This window comes from Falco punctatus, assembly GCF_963210335.1.
Source record: "Falco punctatus genome assembly, chromosome: 4".
Lineage (NCBI taxonomy): Eukaryota > Metazoa > Chordata > Aves > Falconiformes > Falconidae > Falco > Falco punctatus.
In genome coordinates, this window is record NC_137583.1 from 45,455,477 (window position 1) to 45,467,337 (window position 11,861).

General features: G+C 50.2%; 1 protein-coding gene across 1 annotated transcript in view; it reads left to right on the forward strand.

Annotated features, from left to right (window-relative positions):
* The window catches only part of ELL (elongation factor for RNA polymerase II), a 53,500-nt gene extending 48,011 nt beyond the window's left edge, over positions 1-5,489 (forward strand). Inside the window, exons 9-12 of the mRNA XM_080384191.1 lie at positions 603-669; positions 2,586-2,757; positions 3,660-3,704; positions 4,702-5,489. Coding sequence (XP_080240317.1) covers positions 603-669; positions 2,586-2,757; positions 3,660-3,704; positions 4,702-4,806 — 389 coding nt within the window. The 3' untranslated portion in view covers positions 4,807-5,489. The remainder of the gene's footprint in view (positions 1-602; positions 670-2,585; positions 2,758-3,659; positions 3,705-4,701) is intronic.
* The last annotated feature ends 6,372 nt before the right edge of the window (positions 5,490-11,861 follow it).

The window sequence follows — 11,861 nt, forward strand, 5'->3', positions numbered from 1 at the left end:
TCCCTTCACTTAAACTCCTTAAACGTTCTTTGCTGAGCCTTGCTTGATTCATGTTTCTTCAACTTCTCAGAGCAGAGAGTGCTTTGATTTGTCTGCAGGGCAGGAGAGCTATTTGAGGAAAAAGCTGCATGCCTTATAAACCTCTCCAGTGTAGCCTGTAGGAGTCTGGAATATTAATAGTAGGAATCTGAACCTGGAGTATTAATAGTAGCAATCTATATAGTGTGGAAGCGGGAGAAAAAAATTTGCACCTTGCTCAGCTCTGTTTTGCTCATCATAAATTTGTTTTGCACTTAACAGTGGTGCTATCGGTGTTACCCTGCCCTGCAGGCAGTGTTTATAAACCAGTTAAGTTTTTTTTTTTTTGTCAATGAGTGCATTGGCTAGTGTTGATATTGTTTGGCTGACAGACAAATATTAGAGAAGCCTTGAAGTTTCAACCACCTTATTGTGGATTTTCTATCTTTGTCAGTTCAAAGCAAAATAGAAATCCCTTAGAATTTGATAAACTGTATATTGCAAATAAGCTTATGAATCGGAGGTTTAATTACATAGAGCTTTAAAGTTTAAGAATGTCTCTAAACAAGTTTTTTTTTTTTTAGGTTTAAATGGAACATGCAATAATTCTAGTGTACCAACATCAACTTCAGAAATGCCAGATTATTTGTTGTAAGTACATTTATCAGTTGCTTCATCATTTTGGGATCATGTTTCAAGCTAAAAATCACAATGTACTGAGGACTTTTGTTGGACTTTGTGTTACTTGATAGAACTCTGTAAGGTGGATTTAAAAAAAACCAAACAAACAAAACGGAAGAGTAAATCCAGCTTTGCAGATAGTTCTTGAGACTAAACTTGGTATCAGGTCTGTTCTTACCTCCTCATGGAGTTCAAGGTTATCTTCTTATGAACTGACTATTGAAGTACTTCAAGAAACATCGTGTACCTTGAAGGGGTTTGGAAAGGATTAAATATCTCCGTGTTACAGTTGGAAACTTTGAAAGGAAATTATCTGCTTTGATGTTTTGGAAGACAGGGCAAGAAAGGATTTTCAGAGGTTAGCTCATTCTTCCCCTGTTCAGAGCCAAGATCATCTACATAAACCAGTGAAATATTCTTCATGGGGAGGTTATAACCCGTGGGTTAAGATGTGAGTTGTTTCACCTCTTGACTTTTAATCAGATCCCCTTGAGGTTAATTAAACAATATACTTCTCTGCTGAAGCACAAAAATCCCTGTGCGTAAAGCCAGAAATCTGCATAAAACCAAACCTGTTATGAACAAAGCTGTGATAGGGAAGAAGTGTAGCTGTGGGTGATATTTTCTGTGCACATCTCGGCCTGGGTTGTTAATGCCACCAGATCTGGTTTGGCTGTGCTGTGATCACTTGGAGGGAAGAGGAGGAAGAGGAGGCGGCATCCACTCTGCTCTGCAGGAGCAGTCACTGGAGTTGACTGGAGGATATATAGGGTTCTTGTATGGTTTATACTGCCCAGCAAACCACAGTTTTGTAACCATACAACTGCTTTGAGTTGACATTTCTAGTACCATTCAGAAGAATGTGGATGGCTGTTTTGTTTTTTTTTTTTCCCCTCTGCAACAGATGTACTGATCCCCCCCCCTATAGGGGGATATTACAGCTCCTCGGTCTGTCTCCAAAGAAATAATGTAAGGTTTGTGACCCGTAAGGTCTGTTGTCTTGCCTTTTGGTACGATCTGACTGTTCTGATCATGGAGGCGTGTTTCATACTGGTGAGAACAACCTATGTCATAGTAGCGTGTCTTGTGTAGGCACTTATTTATACCAGCCCCTAGCAAGGAGTTAGGTCTTGGAAGGCTAGAGTGCATTTAGGGTAGAGTGAAAATTTCCCCTTAATTTGATACTTAACTTAGCTTGTAAGGTGGCAAATTAGAGTCATCACCTGCAAAGAGATGAGTTTTACCATCAGAGAGGCTGCTGAGCTTTCTGCGATATGTCAGGTTTAATGGCTTTTGGTTGAGCTGAATAACTTTCAGAGGTGCATCTGTTAAACTTGAGCTCTTGTGTTGCCTTCCATTCACGTTGGGTGTCTTCAGAAGGTAGTGGAAATACAGTCAGTCTATTCAACGTGGTTTCTTGTCGTGCGCTTGCCACATAATTGTACTGTGAGCATTTTGCAACGATAGCTGAATGCTTTTTGTGTTCCTTTAAAGACTCTTAACACTGGAAGCATCGTATTCCTGCTGTTCCAATGTCTGGCACAGATGCAGAACTCCATGTTCTGTGGTACAGCAGGAGTTAGAAAAGCTGTAGCAGTGCTATCTGAACGTCCTCCTACACCCTCAGCTGCTCCCAGGCTTTGCTGTACCTGCATATTCCATCCTATCTGGCATAGATAGGAAATTGTGGGAGCAAGCGCTCGCTTGTTGTGTGCAGAGGTCAAGGCAATAATATCCTGATAGTTACCTCTGTGGCGCTATAATGCGAGTCGTAAGAGACGGTATCTGTTTTCAGATGGAAGACTTACCCTGGTTTTGGCATAGCAGTATTTGTGCTGTCTGGAGAGAAGACTTACTAAACCAATTAATTAAATTTCTCCCTGCAGAAAATACGCAGCCATTTCCTCTTCGGAGCAGCGTCAGAGTTACAAAAATGACTTCAATGCAGAATACAATGAGTACAGAGACTTGCATGCCCGGATAGAGAGGATAACTCGACGGTTTACGCAGTTAGATGCCAAGCTGAAGCAGCTTTTGCAGGGCTCTGAAGAGTACAAGGTAGAAACAGAAATACATCTTTTGAAAAGCCTGTTCTGCAAGTGGCAATGCTACAGCTTGTTTTAGTCGCTCTGTACGTGGGGCTGTTTGGGATGGGTCGGTGTTAAAAAGGTACTGCCCAGAGTCCAGAACTGGGGGATGCAGAACGTGCACACAGCTGACAGCTTTGTAGGCTGTTCTTAAAACAGCTCTGTGTTCTTTCGTTTTCAAGCTGGAGCACACATCATGGTACTTGTTGACAAGGAAAGGCCTCAGTGAGACAATTGGCGTCTTTAGCCAAAAGCTGCTGGAAGCTATTAGTGTATCCCAGCCAGAAAACTCATATTCGCACATATGGTAGCATATCAGGGCTGGAAGGGGAGTTAGTACGGGGTCATCTGTTTCTCTGGAATCTTTGATCTTAATAATGTAGCATTATTCGACTTGTCAAACTGATTTTAAAAGAGCTTTAACTATTCATTATCTTGAGAAAGTAAGTCTCATTGAGTATAATAAACAGATTTTTACAGAGCACCTACTGTACTAAGCACATTTTCCTCCACCAAACATCGTTCCCCTCTCTTTGAGAAGTTCAGTGATTCCTCACTTTTTATATCTCGAGGAAAAATTAGTCTGAGCTTTGGAGGAAATGTCAATTATTCTGCCAGCCCGAGTGCTGGTTACAGGTAGTTCTCATGGCTGGGGAATGGGGCCCGATCCTTCCAATGCTTCTGGTGTCAGCACCAGCATAGTTGTGGAGTCGATGAGGTTGGTTGTAGCCATCAGATCTCGTGGGGGAAGTTGTGGAGGGCGTCAGTTTTGGTTGGTGTTTACGGTGAGCCATCAGTAAGTGCTTGCCTCCTGCAGTAGGCTTCAGGGCTGTTGGATCTTTAGAAAATAATAAGCTATCTTTTCCTTTCTAGACCATCCATGATCAAATTTTACAGGAATATCGGAAAATTAAAAAGGTAAGTAACAATAGTCGGCCACAAAAAAGGCTTTTGGGTGGTGCCCCTAGTGTGACTGAAAGAGATGGGTGCTTGCCAAGTGAACCACTCGGTCGCTGAAGCATTCTGGCAGATCTTTGTTCAGCTTGAGCTTGTCCAAGAAGTGGTCCCTTCCCAGATCGGAAAGGGTTTGGGGGGAGTTGAGGCTGCTCCTTGGATCCTGGGGAGCATTCAGCTGTGTTAGTGCCATGCTAGCACAAGAATAATGTGTTGAATTAGTGCCTTTACCCTGTCAAGTGAAAGAACAGTTTGTATTTCAGATGCACGGGCTGAGTGATAACAGGATCCTCCAGGTCTTGGGGTCTGCTGATAGACGGGGCACGATGTGAGCGCAGTCTCTAGTATGAATCACTTGGGTACACAGTCCCCTGCGGGGCTCAGCATGGCTTTTTGGTGTGTTTGGTGTATTCTGCACGCAGAATACTTTACATCTCTGTGCGTATATGTAAAGCATCTATACACCAGGCGTGGTTTGTTTGGGTGTTGTTTTTTTTTCTTTAAACTGTGAATATGGTTCTGAGCCCTGGCATCCTGAGGGATTTAGGAGCTTTTTGGCGAGATTCCGTGTGTGTTGCAAGTTCATCTTTGTTTTAAAGCTCCCAGGCTTGCACAATTCAGTGCTAACGTGGGGGCAAAGGGCAGGTGATGCTTGCTGGAAGCAAATGTGTGTGGCCCAGCTGCTCCATGTTGGGCTGAGCCTCGCTCGAGGTGTGCTCCTTTCCCTGTGATGAGGCTCCTGGAGCTGGGTATTGATGGAAAGGGATTCTGTTCTTTGCCTTGTTTGAGCAGAGTAGGTCCATTTTTAAACAGGTACCTACTCCTCCAGCTAGAAGAGCTTCATTCTTTGATCATATGTATTTATGCTCAGAGGTGTGATAGCCTCGTCTGGGTTCAGCACAGGTGTCACCAAATTCTGAAGAATTGCCTTCCATCACTGCATTTTCATTTTTCTTTACAGACTAATCCAAATTACAGCCAAGAGAAGAACCGCTGCGAATACCTCCACAACAAACTGGCTCATATTAAAAAACTGATAGCAGAGTATGACCAACAGCAGTTCTAGCTGGCACTAAGTTGGACTGGGTAGGGCAAAAAAAATCACCTGGACGTTACGTTCCCTTTTATACAACTAGATTCCTTTCAGAGATGAGCATTAATTCCTCATGGTTGAAGAATATGAGGATTACCTAAGATGCTGAATCTGTCATGTCCACGTCTGAGCCGGGTTGCGAGCCCAGTGCCTGGCATGGTCTTCTTGAGTTTTAGCCTCTCTGAATGTTGGAATGTAACAAATGAAAAAAAAAAAAAAATCTGCTTATTTGAAGCCAGCGTTTGACACTTAAGGGAAAACTTGCCTAAAGCGAACGAAGCTCCCAAAGGTTAAGAATCAGTAGTTTTCATGGATTAAAGTTTGGCATGAAGTGTAATTACCCCTGGCCCAGGTCCACTGGGTTACTTGTCCTTCAAATGGTGAGGAACTGGAATGCTGCTAGGTGACCTCCTTCTCTGGCACCTGCGACTGTTCATATGCAAGCTGTCTGCTCTACATGGCACCGCGTTAAATACACCAAGTACCCAGAGCTCTCGTTGTTTGTTCCTGCTTTTGTCATCTCTGGTGTGTGCTCTCTTGAGGTGGTTGTGTCAGTAGGAGGGGATCAGCCCAGGGATCTGCGCTGAGTGCCTTGTGCAGTGCAGAGGTGGATCCCTCATGTAAAAAAAAAAAAAAAACAAAAACAAAAACCCAACCCCCCAAAAAAACCCACCACCAACAGCAACAAAACAAAAAACCCAAAAACCCAATTTTTTTATCTGCTTGTGCGTTTGGAAGCAGCAGGTGTAAGCGTTTTGCAGCGGCCTCTCCAGCATGCGCAGTCCAGTCTGCCTGCATTAACCTTCACATACCAATGCTGGGAAGATTGAGACCTGTCTGTCTTTGACTTTTATAATTTTATACCAAGGCAGCCAATTTTATTAATTGCTAATGAGACTATGGTCTATTTTTGTATAAAGAAAAAAAAAGCATCTTTTTCTAAAACTGTGCCTCCCTTTTCCTTTTAGGCCAAGTGTTTCAGAACCTTTCCTGTCTTATAACTGCAGTATTACTAAAGCTTATCGGATAGTTACCCAGAGAAGTTATTTTATTACCTGTACTGACCCATAAGGGGGAGGGAGGGTGGGGGGTGGGGAATGGGATGCTTTCTTCTTTTTTTTTTGTGTATTTCCAAAGAAGCAGCAGCAGAAAATCATTCTCAGAACAGGCACCCAAGCGTGAGAGAAGTAAGGTAGCGTTTTCCCATGCGGGTCACTTCCACTGTTGTGCTTTATCTAGCCAGCTTCTTGGTGCAGTCTTTCTTCTGGATTTTTTTCTTTTTTTTTTTTTTTTTTCTTTTGGACTTGAAGGGAACATTTTTAGAGTATGGCCAGGGTGTGAGAAACACTCCAAAAAGCACAAAGGTGTCCTTTAACTCTGCAATTTCTTTCTCTCCCCTCTCCCCTTTTAATCCTGCCAGCCTGTGTGATTTGACTTCTTCCCGCTTCCGTTTATCTCAAAGTAAAGGATTACTTTCCTGTGGCGTCTCCTTCCACTGGAGGTTGCACTGAAGAGTCTTTCACCCTTTGAAGGAGCGGAATGGCAGAGTTAAGGAGGGAAACAGTTCTTGCACAAGGAGTATTTTTTTTCTGCCCCAAAACAAGTGGGTCCATCTGCTGTATTTAAAAAAAAAAAAAAAAAAAAAAAAATTAAAATAATAATAATTCCATTCTGGCTAGATTGGTTTTGCTGCATCATCCAGCCAGGGCCACCGCTTTGCTTTGTCGCTTCCAGTGTTCTGAGTTTCTCTCCCCGCTGTGTTGCATCCAGCGCTCGCCAGGACTTTGCCATCCCGTTCTTCAAACGAAAGCTGATGGCTGAAGGGCCACGGCTGAGCTGTGCGTTGCTGGTCTGGCGACCCTCTGGCCCTGCTCCGCAGACTGCCATGGACAGCCACGGCTTTTCCACTGCTCTGCAAAACCCAACCAGTTGAGCAGCGGAGGGGGGGAAGAGGTGCAGTGTCCGAGGAGCGTGGTGGTCCGTAGGGTGAGCACCCTGGAGAGCCTCGCTAGGGAAGCCCCGATGAGCATCTCGGGGCTTGGGGAATGCTTTGGTCCCATCTCTTCTCTCCCAAGATGCCTGGAGGTTAGGGAGCGGGTGCTTTTGCGGCCAGACCCGTTTGTGTAACACTGCCTGTCTCTGGCACTCCTGCTCATCAGGGAAAGCTGGAGAGTATGTTCAGAGTCAAAGGCAAGGAGCTTTTGTCCCGAAAACTTTGTCCCCCTGCTCGGTGGGGTCTTGCCACCTGGCTGGTGCATGAGTTTCTTCAGCAGCAAGTGATGGCTGGTGGGTGATGCCTGACCGAGCTCAAGCCTCGCATATGCTCGGATCTCAGCAGCCCTCCCGTCGCTGGGAATTTGTGCACCACGGTGGATTTCACTGGAGCTGCGGGGCTCTGGGAGGGGGCATGAGGCTGTGCGGAGGATCTGGGATGCCGCGCTCTCTCAGACCTGCTGTGAGATTTGTCACTGCAAAACCCAGCCGGTGCCAGACCTATGAGCAGCATCACCAGCCAGTGGTGACACATGCGGTGGTTTCGGTGGCCGGGCTGAACTTCCCAGCATCTGCCTGGCAGCGTGCGGAGCCACGGGGCTCGGTGGGACTTCGGCCCTGACTGCAGTGTGCGAGGAGCCCACAACTCGGATGGCAGAAGACGCAGCAGCTACAGACCCAGGATGAGTAAATTCTTCCATGGAAACACTTCTCCTTCTGATCCTTAATATTTTGAATGGGGTTTTTTTGTTGCTTTGGGGTGGGAGGGGGATAGAGATGGATCTCAATCTTTATACATCTGCTATAAGATATTTTTGCAAACAGAGTTGTATACAAAGATGTATTGTGTACATTTACATGTATATTCTGGAACTTCTAAAATTTGAATATAAAAACTGAAAATATTTAATGAATATCCAAACTGTGAGACCCAATTAGCATTCAACAAATTTCTGCTTCACTTTTCTTTTGGACTGTGTTAAAGAATTGTAGTCAAATCTGCCTTTTTTTTTTTTTTTTTTTTTTTAGAGATTATGAAGCTAGGCAAATTTTGTGCTTTTTGGGTTAATAGAAACCAGTTCTAGGTGATTAAGTATGATCTTAACTTATTGATACTGTGTTTTACTTTGTAATATTGTACTGTGGATAAAACTATATTGAGCCATGGAGTTGGAGTTTACAAAAGAGCTTTTCACTTTGCCAAAATGTTACAATTTAAAGGCAGCATAGTCTTCAGCTTTCCTAATCTTTTCTTAAGAGCTAGTGTCCTTTTTTGTACACTAAAAAGCTGAATGCTGATTTTGCAACATATAATAAATTCACTGTATTGGAAAACAAGCAAACAATAAGGTTGTATATTTCTTTTCAGTGCTGCTTACTGCAAGAAAACTCAAAAGGGAAAGGTGATAAATGGCTGGCGTGGAGTTTGAAAGCAGGAAGCTTAAAGGAACCGAGGCAGTTGAGTGAGTTAAAGTATCAGAGCAGTAGGTAAGAAACACAAGAAGAGGCACTTGGTGTGGGCCACCCATTTTTCTAGCCGCTTGCCGTGTGCGGGAAGAGCTGTGGCCCCAAGCCGCTGCTGCAGGGCTGAGGGGATCGGCATCTCCAGCCCCTGCCAGGAGCTCCGCTCTTCCCACTCCAGCGGCCTTAGCACCCCGGTGGTTTGGGGAGGGGGGGGAAGCTGCTTTTGGAGAGGCACCCACCGCTGGTGTCAGCGGGGAGCTTGAGGGGAGCCTGGAGGGCACGGAGGTAGGCAGGGGGTGGTGCTGGCAGGCGAGGTCCTCGCTGCTTCCCGTGGGATCGGTGATGCTGGAGCTTCTCAAGTTCTGTGGCGCTTTCTGACAGCGTGTAACTCCCAAGGAGGGTCCAGACCTGGTTCAGGTGCTGTGCCCCTGCGGAGGGGGCTGCCGCCTTTCCCTCCCGGTGAGCCGAGCTGGCTTTGACGTCTGAGCTCGCTCGTGTGGGGGGTGAGTCACATCCGTGGGGAGCTGGAGAAGGGACGTCAGTGCTGCCAGAGCAGCAAGGTGGGGATGAGCCTGGTGCAGGCGCTGCCTGTCCACGCTGCCGGAGCTCCCACCTCCAGCTGCAGGTCTGAATCATCCAGCTAAAGCTTGGGATGCAGATAGGGACAGGGATGCTCTCTTCTGCTGTTGCGATGGCTGCTTGCTCTGATCTTAGCTCCTGTGGCATCCCTGGGTCTGCTGCTCGTGCTGGCTGGAGCAGGCACAGGGGGAGCATGTAAAACCACTCCGGTAACCGCTCAGTAGCAGAATGCCCTCTGTCTCTGCTTCCCTTCCATGGTTGCTGTGCTGCCTGCTTTGGGATCCCCTCCTCTCACAGGCACAGGGTCGCTGGTCTTGAGACCCGAAGTGCTGGCAGTAGATCTGGTTGATCCACTGGTGTACGTAACGAGCCCGTGTGCCTCTGCAGCTCACCTTGCTTTTGTGCAGGATTCTGCATTCTACCCCCAAAATGGCAAAATACATGAAAGGTGAAAGTATCCAGCACTCTGGTGACATCTTACAGCCGTCTTGGCTGGGGTTTTTTTGAAGGTGAGGGAAACAGGGAGGTGTCTGCTTGGTCCTGTGGCACCAGCCTTGACCTTGGAGCTGCCCCACCAGCAGGAGCACCCGTGCAGGGAGGTGATGCTCCCGTGGCCGGTGAGGGTTTGCTCCCATGGGACATGCGGTTACGCAGCAAGCGCCAAGGCGCGCTGGTTGAGCTGATGCTCTTGCAAATCCCCAAATGATCAAGCTTTTGGTTCCCAATGCTGCCTCTGAGCCAAGCTCTGCACCCTGGGCCCCCTCGTACCATCTTGGGTTCCTCACTTGCCTGAGCTGGGTTACCCTGGGGTGCCCATCTGAAGGGCAGGGTGTGTGTGGGACACGGGACACTTGCGCAGGAGGGGTCCCCGTCCCCTCCTGTCCCAGCTTTCCTGGGGAATTCCTCTGAACCGCTGGCAGCTCCTGCTCTGGCTGGAGTCACGCACTGAGCTCATTAACTCGGAGCTGCCCCAGTGGAAATTTACTGGCTGGGTCTGCTGTGCCAGAGCCAGCCCGGCGCTGCTGCCTTATCTGTGCCCGGGCGGGAGCGTGGGGACTGCAGCGATGGGGGGCCGAGGGGCAGCATCGCTTCCACGCTGCATCCCTGGGTCCTGGGTGCCGAGGCTGAGCTGGCCAGGCAGGTTCAGGGGGACCTGGTCATTCAGGTCACACCTGGGGAAAGTGTCACTTTGCACCGTGTGGGGCACACGCTGCCCTTCAGTGGGGGTCACGCAGGGGTGGGCAGGCAGGGATGACCCCCAGCGTCCTGGCTGCCCCGGGCAGGTTGGGATGCTCGGGAACGTGGAAAAAACACGGTGGGTTTTTCCCATGCACCTTTTGGTGGCGGCTCCTTTGCAGGAGGAAGCTCATCAGAATAATTTGTCCTTGACATGGTCGGGAGGTTGGTCCCTCGGTCGGGTGGTTGGTCGGTCCCTCTCGCAGGAGCAGCTGCTGCACCTCCACCAAGAAGTGCGGCCACCCCACAGCATGTGTCCCTCTGCCCCTTTCCATGCGTGGGTCCAACCTTGGGCATCCCACTGGTGTGGGATGGCGTAGGGATAGGGAGGAGAGGACGATGAGCTGTGACCAGCTGATGCAGGTGAAGATAACGAAGGGTCAGAGCTGGGGGATTGTTTTACACGAGGGAAAAAAACCCAACAGAGAACAGAGGGAAGCGTGGCCGGGGCCGCTCGTGTCCATGATGCATCAAGCTGGGGCTGCTTGGCTTGACCTGCTGGGGAGGGTCCTGCATGTGTCCCCCCCATGGCTGAGCCCCTTTGCAGGACATCGAGCAACCCTGCTGGCATCCCCACCTCGTGCAGAATCAGGCCCTGAACCTGCTTATAATGAACCACCGGGGAGTTTGTGCTGCAATGGGGGGCTCCTGGGGATGGGGGACTGCTTGGTGGCCCGGATACCCATCCCTTGGGCTGGGGTGTGTGTGGGGGTGGCCACCATTGCTGGGGGGCTGCCGGGGTGGGGGTGGGGTCTTGGTGGCCCGGATACCCAGCCCTAGGGCTGGGGTGTGGGGGGGTGGGCACCATTGCTGGGGGAGCGGGCCGGTCGCTATGGCTGCGCGGCGCGCCTGGCCCCCCGCCAGCCCCCCTGGCCCCCCGCCAGCCCCCGGCAGCTGGGGAGCGAAGGCGCTGGGCGGGCGGCCCGGGCTGCCGGCCCATGGCCGCGATGGAACAAGGGAGCCCCGCTGCTGCGGTGCCGAGCGTGGGAGGAGTGGGAAGGGACGAGGGAAGGAACAATGGTGGGAGTTACGGGAGGGGGGCAACGAGGGGAAAGAAGAAAAAAAAAAAAAAGGAAATAAAAAAAGGAGGAGGGAAAAAAAAAAAAAAAAGGAAAGCAGTGGAAAAATACCAGTTCTGGGCCCCTGGCAGCGCTGCCCGGACCCTCCCCGCCCCAGGATTATTGTACAAAGAAATGTTATTTTTGTTTCAATAATTCGCTGAGGCACTGGCATTCCTGCGCGGGGCTCGCGCCGTCCTCCCGCGCGGCACCAAGGGACCATTGTTCTGCCTCCCCCGCGGGGGGCACGGCCCCGGCCCCCGGCCCCCCACAGCCCCCGGCCCGCCGCCCCCATAGCCCCCCCACAGCCCCCATAGCTCCCGGCCTACCGCCCCCCATAGCCCCCCCCAGCCCACCATAGCCCCCGGCCCACCATAGCCCCCCACAGCCCCCCATAGCTCCCGGCCCGCCGGCCCCGATAGCCCCCCACAGCCCCCCCCGCCCCCCACAGCCCCCGGCCCACCGATCCCCACCGCCCCTGGCCCGCCGTGCCCCCCCTGCGCCCACCGCCCCCGGCCCGCCGTGCCCCCGGCCCCCCACCGCCCCACCGCGTCCACTACTGCCCCGGGCCCCCCGTCCCTGCCGTGACCCCCTCCCCACCGCCACCTCCCCCCGCGGCAGGTGCCCCCGGGGCCGGCCCCGCTGGGTCCCGTCCCGCTGGGGGGTGCGGGGCGGTACTGGGGTGCCCCCCGCAGCCCG